This window comes from Mirounga leonina, unplaced genomic scaffold, assembly GCF_011800145.1.
Source record: "Mirounga leonina isolate KUSES-001 unplaced genomic scaffold, KU_Mleo_1.0 Mir_151, whole genome shotgun sequence".
Classification (NCBI taxonomy): domain Eukaryota; kingdom Metazoa; phylum Chordata; class Mammalia; order Carnivora; family Phocidae; genus Mirounga; species Mirounga leonina.
Window position 1 is genome coordinate 159,930 of NW_023270377.1, and position 11,499 is coordinate 171,428.

Consider the following 11,499-nt stretch of genomic DNA (forward strand, 5'->3'; position numbering starts at 1 on the left):
GCCTGTGGGAGCCTCTTCCCTCCATAGGTGAGCTGCTCTGTCTCTGGGAACATGGGGACTTTCTCTTTTTATCTGAAATCTGCAGCATCACAAAATGCATCCTGCTCCACATGCTTCGGGCACCCCTCCGGACTGGGACGTGGTTTCTTCTGTGTTCTGCCAAACAGATTTCTCGGCTTGGCCCCTGACACCCTCAACCCGCGCTGGACCAGTGTCCTTCCCATCAGTGGGCTTGTGTCGCCGGGCACTCACCTGGATGATCAGTGCCAACCCGCCGTGGGTGCCCCACAGACGCACTCAGGGCACTCAGGGCACTCAGGGCACGCACCTTCCGGGTGCCCGCTGCGCTTTGGCGGCTCTGTGTGCTCTGCTGGCAAAGCCTGACTGAACTCTCATACCGGGGGCTGACACCGGACCTGAGCCCACGTCCCTCAGGTTCAAGGGCACCACCCAACCAAGGAGGAGGCCCAAGGGCCACCCCCTCTCCAGTCTCACCTGAGGGGGCTCTGGGGCGGGAGGGTGGAGGGGAGCGCCAGGAGGTCCCGGGAAGGCCAAGCCCACCGGGGCCTTTCCTGCTTGCCTGGCAGGCTGGAGACCCCACGTCAGCCCTGCTGGCCACCTCACTCCGACCCTGCTGGGCACAAGCGGCGTCCTCCAAGCTCATTTCCCTGGACACTGCAGGCATCTCTCACTGGGGAGTGCCAGGGATCCCCCTCCCATGCCTGAACCTCCTGATGTCCTTCCCAAGCACAAGTCGTAGCCAGATTTCAGGGCAGGCCCACCACCGGTCACACACCCGCTCACACACCCCTAACCTCAGCGAGCCCCTCTGGCCTGTCCCAACATCCGTACAGTAGGACAGGAACAGCACTGCCACTCAGGGGGGCCGTGGAGAAGGAGTTCACGCAGAAGGGCCGAGTCCAGCCCGACCTGCCTGCCGAGATGTTCTGCAAAACTACCCACCCGACGTTCCCCTTCTTAGCTGCAGCCAGCCCAGAAGAAAGGCTGGGGAAGCAGTGACCAAGTGATCCACCTCCAGTGCCACCAGACAGTGGTCAGCAATGCGCACACCGTCACAGCTCTGTCGAGGGAAAAGCCGAATGCCCATTCATCTCAAGTGTGTCCACAGACATGGGTCACCATGAGGTCTGAGCACAGCCAGGGGCACGCCCCACCAGGGAGGCTCCAACCACGCTGGAGAGCTGGGGCCTCGCTCCCTGCAAGGGGACCCCTGGTAAGGAGGAGGCCAATGAGAGCGTCCACTGTCTCCAAAAAAGGCCACTGGCCCTTTGGGTTCTGATCAGCAAGGAGCAGGAAGACTCAGAACCCTACAGCTACAAGTCAAAAATATATGCCCAATAAGCTGCTAAGACCACATTTTAAAGACACTGGCGAGCTGTGGAGTGACACGGGCCAGATGCGCTAGGGCTGAGGGAGGGGTGGCGGCCCCGCTCCTGGGCTTAGCCAAGGGCTGGCTGCCCTCTGGGGGACACACCGAGCCAGACACCTCTGAACCTTACACTCAGGGCAGCAGTGACCCCACAGCCCGTTTACTGAACCCGGGGGCCATGCAGACGCTTCAGGGAGGCAGAATGGCAGAGCAAAGATCCAAGTCGTGTTCTCGGGGAAGGGGCCTGCCTCCTCCTGACCTCCGCCAACTGTAGAAACAGGGCAGGCCGGACACAAGAAAGGAAAGCTAAGCATCACCAGGGCGCTGTCCAGCCACACAGGAAGCCTTTCAGGAAGGAGAAATAAACCGTGGGTTCTCCATCAAGAGCTGGGGAGGGTCTCCCCTCATCAGAGAGGACTGGGCCCAGGTAAAGGGGCCTCGGTTTGCCTGGACCAAAAGCAAAAGAAACTCCTGGAGAATAGTGGAACCCTCACCCTGCGTGCTCCTCTCCCACCTGAAGTCAGGCCGACACTGAGAACTACAGGGTGTGAAAAAGAGCAGGAGAACATGGCCGGAACCCCAGGAGAGGCCAGCTAACAGAAGCAGAGGCACCAATGACCCGAAGTGAAAACCAGCAGACAAGGGCTTGAAGAAGCTACCAGAAAGACAATATGAGTAAGACAAATACAAATATGGACACTTTTCAGAAAGGAACTCAAATCTACAAAAAAAGGAATCCAGTGGATGTTCTAGAACAGAAAACGACAATGTACGAAATACCACATTGGTGGTCTCCTCCCTCTGTAACTGACACGGGCAGACTGCACCCAGAGAGGCCACCATAGCGTGGGCCCATCAACCCCACCAGACCCACAGAGCGCCAGCTCAAGCAAGTGCACACAAGAAACTAGGCACCCCCAGTCAAATATCAAACAAATCCACCAAGCACATGAGGACAAGCACTATCTAAATGTTTACTAAAGATGTATTCTCCAAGTTTCATGTCTTGTCAGCAAAATCAAGACTTTGGGAAATGCTGGGAGTCAAACAGTCCAGGTTCTTCAAAAGGAAAATTGTGGACAAAAGAAAGGGATGGAGAAAAACTCACACATGAAAGAGACTTACAGGGCTTATCTACACAAGAAAAGAAAAAAGCTTCCACTTCTGACCAGGACACAACAACAAGCACCGAACTTGCCCTCCTACTGTGAACAACTAGAAAACGGGAAAGAGCATGTGACACAGCGGTTTCCAGACACTGACAAGAGGCAGCTCAGGACTGCAACCCTAAGAGAAGGTAAACAAACACGGTGAGCCCTGCAATCTCTCAGCATCCTGCTGGAAGCCCTTCCCACGCCCCAGTCCACCAATAGGAAAACCAAATGCAGCATGGGTATCTAGAACTGAGGAAAAAACCCAAAGTTCCAGGAGGGTAAGGCTGCTGGAAGCTGGTGGCAAGGTACTGGAAAGGAAGAAGGTAAAGAGAACATGCTCCAGAAATCTGGAAAGGGATCCCTTTGTTTTTCACAAAAAAACTAACCTGTGTACAGGGTGAGAATCCCTGAGTCCACGCAGAGAACACAGGGGAGCCGTGAGTGGAACAGCAGCCACAGAGGCTCAAAGACGTCTCAGCTCCACCCAGCCAGCATGGAGAGGCCTCATTAAATTCAAAAGGCATTCAGAAGAGAACCCAGAAGGGTCACACCTTAGCAGTATGACTTAACCAACCCTAGAATAAAGGCTACCCTAACCTACAGGTTGGCAAAATATGGCCTGCAGTTGGCTGGCTGTTTCTGTAAATAAAGTTTTATTGAAACACAGCAACATCACACAACTATATATTTTTTGTGGATGCTTTTGAAGATTTGAGTGGTCACAACAAAGACAGTATGCCCTGCAAGCCTAAAATATTTACTATCTGGCCCTTTAAGAAAGAAGTTTTTTTTACAAAGGTTAAAAATGAGCCTGCGAGGACACCTGGGTGGCTCAGTTGGTGAAGCATCTGCCTTCGGCTCAGGTCATGATCTCAGGGTCCTGGGATCAAACCCCGCATTGGGCTCCCTGCTCAGCGGGGACACTGCTTCTCCCTCTCCCTCTATTCCTCACCCTTGCTCATGCTCTCTCAAATAAATAAAAAATCTTAAAAAAAAAAAAAAACAAGGCTGCAAAGGATCAAGTTGATCCACAGGTGATTAAACCACTGAACAAAAATTAGAAAATTAAAAAAAATAATAAAAATTCAACACCCATTAAGTGAAGACGACAAAATCCAGACACTCAACAACATAACATTCACACTGTCAAACATCCCATAAAAAATTACTAGACATGTGAAGAAACAGAAAAATGTGACTTTAACCATGAGAAAAACCAGTCAATAAAAACAGACCTGCCAAACTATTCAAAGTGTGTATGTTAAATATGTAAAGCTTTTCATATATCAATCATACCTTTAAAAATTGGTTTTTAGGGGCGCCTGGGTGGCTCAGTTGGTTAAGCAACTGCCTTCGGCTCAGGTCATGATCCTGGAGTCCCTGGATTGAGTCCCGCATCGGGCTCCCTGCTCGGCAGGGAGTCTGCTTCTCCCTCTGACCCTCCCCTCTCTCATGTGCTCTCTCTCATTCTCTCTCTCTCTCAAATAAATAAATAAATAAAATCTTTAAAAAAAAAATTTTTTTTTTAATTAAAAAAATTGGTTTTTAAAAAAGAAAGAAATAGGGGCGCCTGGGTGGCTCAGTCGTTAAGCATCTGCCTTCGGCTCAGGTCTTGGCCCAGGATCCTGGGATGGAGTCCCACATCAGGCTCTCTGCTCGGCAGGAAGCCTGCTTCTCCCTCTCCCACTCCCCCTGCTTGTGTTCCCTCTCTCTGTCTCTATCTGTCAAATAAATAAATAAAATAAGAAAGAAATATACTTGGAAGTAAACAAATAGATTCAGAAAAGATCTTTCAAAAAGCTATTATAAATATTTATGTTCAAAAACATAAAAAAAAATAAATGTAGTAAGAAAAATAGAAAGTATAAAATATAAATAAACAGAACTTCTTCACAAGGGAAATCTCTTAAGTGGAAGATTCACTAAAGGAAACTAAGATTAAATTAGACACCAAGGAAAAAAACACTTGAAGATAAAGTAACAGAAACTATCCAAATAGAAACATAGAAAGAAAAACACTGGCCAAAAAAATGAGCAGAGCCTCAGTGAACTGTGGGAAAATATCAAGCTAACATACATGTAATTGGAGTCCCATAAAAAGACAAAAGGAGAGCAGAAAAAAATATTTGAAGAATGAATGCCTGAAAATGTTCCAAATCTGATACAAACTATAAAGAAACAGTTCCAAGAAGCTCAATGAGCTCCAAGCAGAATACACATGAAAAATCCACACTAGAACAGATCATAATTAAGTTATTAAAAATCAAATTGCTGAATGGAAATCTTAGAAGCAGTAAAAATAAATAAAGTCACTTACATATAAAAAATCAAAGATAAGAACTATCACTAATTTCTCATCAGAATCAATTCAAGATGGAAGACAACAGGACAACATCCTTAGCGCTAGAAGAAAAAAGTCAACCTAAAATTCTATATCCATCAAAAATATCCTTCAAAAAAGGAGATAAAAGAGACATTTTCAGAGAAAAGGAATTGAGAAAATTCATCAGCAGCAGCCCTGCACTGTAAAACAACGTTAAAGGAAGTTCTTCAGGCAGGAGAGAGATGACACTAGATGGAAATCTGCATCTACATAAGGAAATAAAAGCAGTGGAAATGGTATGTACATGGAGTGACAATAAAACTCCTTCTCATGTCTGAAAATCTGTTTAATATAATCAATGGTTTAAATAATAATGACAATATGTTGTGAGGCTTATATCATGCATAGAAGTAAAACTTTTGACAATAGCACAAAGGACAGGAGGAAAAATACTTGCATCAGTTCTTACATTAAACATGAAATACTGTAATATTATTGGAAGTTCATTGTGGTAAGTTAATGAACAGGGTGAATACACTAAAACAATCCTTAAATACCAAAACAACAACAACAACAACAAAAAAACCCCTAAAAAATGCTTGATTATTCTAAAAGAAGACACTAACATAAGAGATGGCACAGACAACTAACAGCAAGAGGGTAAATTTAAATCCAATCATATCAGTAATTACATTAAATCTGAGTACTCTAAATATTACAGTAAAAAAGCAGAGATTGTCAGACTAGATAAAAAAAGCAAGAGTCAGCTTTGCTGACTTCAAGAAACCCACTCTAAATACAAACACAAAAATACGTTGAAAGTAAAAGAATGAAAAAGGAAAAAGATCCACCATGCAACAACTCATCGTAAGACAACTGGAGTGACTATCATAATATCAGACCAAGTAGACTTCAAAACAAAGAATATTACAAGAAATAAAAAAAGGGAGACATTTCATAACAGTGAAGGAGTCAGCTATTTTTAGAAAAACCTAAATGCATATGTACCAACAAATAACAGAACTTTAAAATATGTGAAGCAAAAACTGACAGACAGAAAGGAGAAATAGACAAATCCATAGCTAGAGTTGAAGATTTCAACATTCTTCCCTTAGTATTATCAGTCGCATAAGCAGAGTATCAGTAAGGATACAGAAGACCAACAACACTATCAACCAAGCTATCTGATTGACATCTACAGAACACTCCACCAAAAACAGCAAAACACGACATTCTTTTTTCAAGGGTATATGGAACATACAGCAAAACAGGACCACAAACCATAACACAAGTCTTAATCGATTTCAGAGAATTTCTATTATATGATATTCTCTGATCATAGCAAAATTAATTTAAAAATTGAAATCAGAAAGTTACCTGGAAAATCCCAAATTATTTGGAAGCTGAGAACATACTTCTACATAAGCTATGAGTCAAAGAAGAATCACAAAGGAAATTTTAAAATATTTTGAATGGAATAAAAATAACACAACATATCCAAATTTGTGGGATATGCTAAAACAGTAATTAGATTTAACAGTAATTAGAAGAAAATTTATAGCTTTAAATACTTATATGAGAAAAGAAGGAAAGTATGAAAATCACTGATCTAAGCTACTTTCACCTTAAAAAGCCGGAAAAAGAAAAGCAAAGTAAATTCAAGTACTGGAAAGGAAAAAATAAAACTATGAGCAGAAATAGGGGCACCTGGGTGGCTCAGTAGGTTAAGCATCTGACTCATGATTTGGGCTCAGGTCATGATCTCAGGGTCGTGAGACTGAGCCCTGCATAAGGCTCTGTGCTGGGCGTGGAGTCTAAGATTCTCTCCCTCCCTCTTCCTCTGCCCCTCCCCCCTCTAAAAAAATATATGAGCAGAAATCAATGATAGAAAACAAACAACAGAGAAAATATAAAAACCAACAAAACCAAAATCTAATTCTCTGTAAAGATCAAGACAAGATGAGAGAAGACATAAATTATCAACATTAGGTCTGGAAGAGGAATCATCAGTACAGATCCTACAACAGAAAGATGATCATGTATTATGAGCAATTTGATGTGAATAAATCTGACAACTTACATGAAACAACCAAATTCCTTGAAAGACACAGATTACCAAAACTGACTCAAGAAGAAATAGAAAGGCTGAATAGTTCCATAACTTTAAAGAAACTGAATACAGCATTCAACAATAAACTTAAAATAAGTACATTTTATTGTATGTAAATTATTTCTTAATAAAATTAACTTTGAAGGTTAAGAAAAAAATGAGCAAGATTAAACTATAGCGTCCAGGAATGCACATGTTGGGGACAACACTATAAAGAATGGAAATAAACACCACATACGTCTGGGTTGTGTTTACCTGGGGCAGAGGAAGGCGGTTATGGTTTTGACAGGTACATGAAAGTGCTTCTGATAGCAGTCAGTGACAGAGAAGGATGTGCCTGAGAGTAATTCATTAAACTACATGTTTGTTCTGCATGTGTATACTGCAAGATGGTATTTGGCGTTTTTCTTAAAAGTTTAAACACCAGGTTTAAGAACCAAAATTTCTCCCTTTTTTTGGTCAAGAACTGACTCTGAGATCTCCCCCTAACTGTCAAAACCATGTCCACGGACGCCACTGGGCACTTTACTGTTTTCACTGTACTCTAAAAATCACTTCTGTGAAGCAACACAGTAGCTTGGGGGATGAGGGAAGCAGGTGGGAGAAAGCTTTAAATGAAATATTCTGAAGTTCAAGGTAAATGATACATATATTTAATAAATGCAGTCATGCAACTTAATAACAAATATATCCAAAATATATATTTATACATAAAACAATGAACAGCTATATATTTAGCTGCTAAAGCGTGGCTTAGCCTGAACTGTCAATAAATATAGTGTCATTCAAGAGGCAGGACACACAGTGGCTAAGAGCATGGGTTGTGGAGTCAGACCGCCCAGTGCACACCCAGCTCTCCCACACAGGAGCTGTAAAACCTAGGGCCGGTCCCGCTCCCTGGGAACCCCGTCGGGCTGCCGAGCACAGCTGAGCTGGAGCCTGCACACGGAAAGCATGCAGAACTACACCCACCGCGGGCATGCAGGAAGCACTTCCTCGCTGTTAGCTGCCATTGGTGTTTCTAGATGCTAAGGAAATACTGATGCTAAGTAACCTTTGGGGAGAAAGAGACAAGGAAAAGAGCCTCTCACCCTCCTTTGTGCTTCTTTTTCTTTGGAGTGTCTTCCTCTGAGGTCCTCCTGCCACGACCCCGGGAGCCTCTTTTTTCTTTCTGACCTCGACCTTCTGAAAGACAATAAACACCCCAATTATCTTCACAGAATTCACTGAAGCAGGACACGAGTTACTCAAATATATTTACCATAATGTTCCTCACATATTTATCACCAAAATTCTTCAAAACTCCACAGAAAACAGTAACAAAATAAAGAAAAATTAACAGACTTGCTTTTTAACCCTCGTCCTCCAGAGCTTTCAAAGTCACTGCCCTCCATCTTGTCCTTCAGATCTGCTTCGAAGCGCGCCAGGTCTGCATCGAGCCTTCGAATGTGTTTATCCACCTACAGAGAAGGATGCTCACGAGTCTTATTTAAAAATGAAAGCAAAACACCTCAAGAATCACAAACACACTGGAAATCAACCAGGAAGTACTTTCTTGCCCTTTAATTGAGTTTTCAATTAAGAAAGCTCCTAAAACAAGGTCCACTATCTCAGTTTATGAAGGGTCTTTGTCCCCATGTTTTGAAACCTTAACAGAAGAAACCCTACTCAGGAAAACCACGACGGCAGGCAATAAGGAGAAATGGGGCTGTGAAATGCAATGGAATGGGGACGAGGACATATAATACTAAACCCTAATTTAACCCTAGTTTAAAAATCTGAAGAACGTACAGGTTCTCAGAGAAAAGGCCTCTAACGCTCTAGTCAGGACAAGATGGAAGAAAGAAGAGAAGGCAGTGGGGTCAAAGCATGGGGATGAGACAGTGACCACACTGCCCCAATGGAGGAGGCCCCCAGAGAGACGGCACACTCGGCCCCTCACCCAGTGGACTCACAACAGTCAACCCATTAACCCACACCATGTGTCACTGTCCAAAAGGAGGACTTCTCTATCCATCCTTGTCTGGAAACAAACTATAATCTCAAACTCTGTTACGCATCAGAGAGAATCTGACTGTCTTTGACAACTGATCAAACCTAACTTTTAAAAAGCAGGCTGCTTACTGTAAAGATTCAGCACTTCGGAGGGGCACGTGGGTTAAGCATCTAACTCCTGATTTTGCCTCAGGTCATGATCTCAGGGTCTTAAGATCAAGCCCCGTGTCAGGCTCAGAAAGGAGTCTGCTTGAGATTTTCCCTCCCCCACAACCCCATCCCCCATATACATGCACGCTCTCTGGCGCTCTCAATCTCTCTCTCTCTCTCAAGTAAATAAATCTTAAAAAAAAAAAAAAAATTCAGCACTTTAGGGCATCAAAACCCCAAATATAAGCATTACGTTCTCCTTTTAGAGTATTCTTTCTCGAATACAGCTTAATTCAGGTTTTTAAAAAATTGTTTTTTATTGGGGGAGGCAGGGAACGGAGTTAGGTGACAGTGTGTGAGGACGACAGAGCTTCCATCACTACACAACCTGATGTGCATCACGGGACAATGGCTCTGTGCCACCATGAGCCCCACACAAGACCTACTTGAGAGAAAACTGGACACAACAAATTCTAGGACTTTACCTAGAGCTGACAAAATAAGCATTAAAGAAATATATAAAAACTAAGAGCAAATAAAGTGTCCAAATATACAAGCACAAAGGGCATGGAAACCAGACTGCAGGACGGCCCCTGAGGAAGGACACCCCAACGCATGCCTTGTCTAGAAGCATCTCTCTGTCAAAATCTGACCCCACTTCAGATGCACCACTTCTCAGCAGCTGGTCCCTTCCCACGTAAAAGGGAGGAGCCTGGGCCCCCAGCTGCCCCCCGGGCCCCCAGCCCCCCACCTCCTCACCATCTCATAGGTCTGCATGGCCAGCTGCACCTTGTCATCACTGTACTCCTTACACTTGCTGTAGGCACTCTGGATCTTCTGCAGGTGCTCCACACGCTGGTCTGGAGAAAGTGTCTTCACTGTGGATATATACTCTGCAGCCAGGATGTCGATCTCTGCCTTCTTATCTGACAGAGAAATGGGGGAAAAGCTAGTCCCTGCAAGAGATTCCCTGATAACAAGTAAAGCTGAACAATGCCAAGTTGCGGGGCGCCTGGGTGGCTCAGTCGTTAGGCGTCTGCCTTCAGCTCAGGTCATGATCCCAGGGTCCTGGGATCGAGCCCCACATTGGGCTCCCTGCTCCGCGGGAAGCCTGCTTCTCCCTCTGCCACTCCCCCTGCTTGTGTTCCCTCTCTCTCTCTCCCTCTGTCAAATAATAAAATCTTAAAAAATAACAAAACAAAGAATAAAGCCAAGTTGCAGCAAAGAAGTGGCTGACTCAACACGGAGGCACCGCTGGTGGGAGCACGGTGGGCACGGCCTTCGGCAAACAGCCCAGCACCAGGGGCCGTGCGGACACCACAGCTAGCACAGCACACCCAGGACGTGACAGTGTTTTTAAGTGCCCTCCCAGAAAGTACGCATGCTGACCTCTCTGACTCCCCACAGTCCCTGCTGGAATAGCAAGTTATGAGCTCACCTTAGCTACAACCTGGCATACTAGTCCTCATTACACACACCCTAGATTTAGGATACATACAACATTCATAAATGCAGACAACAGGAAACGAGCCAAATGTGCAATCCACAATAAAACAGACCAATAAGCTGTGGTCCATTCACACAGCAACCAAAACGGCACAACAACTATTACACACAGCAATGTGAGTTAAATCCCACAGAAAGCGGCAGTGAGCCAGAAAAGCGAGACACAAAGGACAACGTACTGTGAGATCCCACTGATATTAAGGACGGACACATACAACTGTGAACTCTTTGGTTTAAGGAGGTGAGAAAACTTGTTGTAGGGGAAAATGAGGGTGGGAGCCCCTTGCAGGGAGGGGCAGCATGCTCAGCAGGCTTACACAGGGCCCCAGGCGCCCGAGGCCCCACTTCTCCATCTAGGGAGAGGTTTGCAAGGTGCTGTTTGTTGGGCAATTTACAAACACTTGTGCTTATTCCTGAATGTAAATGCTGTATTTCATAATAACAGAACTCTCTGTATCTGCTAGTCAGGAGACTGTAGCTCAGTGAAAAACCACAGCTATTCTGATCTTACAAAACCTGTGGCAGGCACAATGAATGAAAAATCACCCACACCCAAGCACATCGCCACAAAACATAAAACCTCAGGGACAAAGACAGCAGTCCAGAGGCTGCCTAACAGGAAAGGCAAGAAGACCACAGGTATACGGGCGCCTGGGTGGCTCAGTCATTAAGCGTCTGCCCTCGGCTCAGGTCATGGTCTCAGGGTCCTGGAATCAAGCCCCGCATCGGGCTCCCTGCTCAGTGGGAAGCCTGCTTCTCCCTCTCCCACTCCGCCTGCTTGTGTTCCCTCTCTCGCTGTATCTCTCTGTCAAATAAATAAATAAAATAAAATAAAATAAAATAAAATAAAATAAAATAAAATAAAATAAAA

The 11,499-nt window shown here is 44.7% G+C and overlaps 1 protein-coding gene across 2 annotated transcripts in view; it reads right to left on the bottom strand.

The window, feature by feature from the left end:
* ING5 (inhibitor of growth family member 5) overlaps positions 1-11,499 on the bottom strand; it is a 26,821-nt gene that overhangs the window by 11,949 nt on the left and 3,373 nt on the right. For both annotated transcript variants that reach the window (XM_035006673.1, XM_035006672.1), the window contains exons 3-5: positions 9,882-10,048; positions 8,326-8,437; positions 8,069-8,162 (exon numbers count right to left, since the gene is read on the bottom strand). In XM_035006673.1, the coding sequence (XP_034862564.1) occupies positions 8,069-8,162; positions 8,326-8,437; positions 9,882-10,048 (373 nt within the window). The remainder of the gene's footprint in view (positions 1-8,068; positions 8,163-8,325; positions 8,438-9,881; positions 10,049-11,499) is intronic.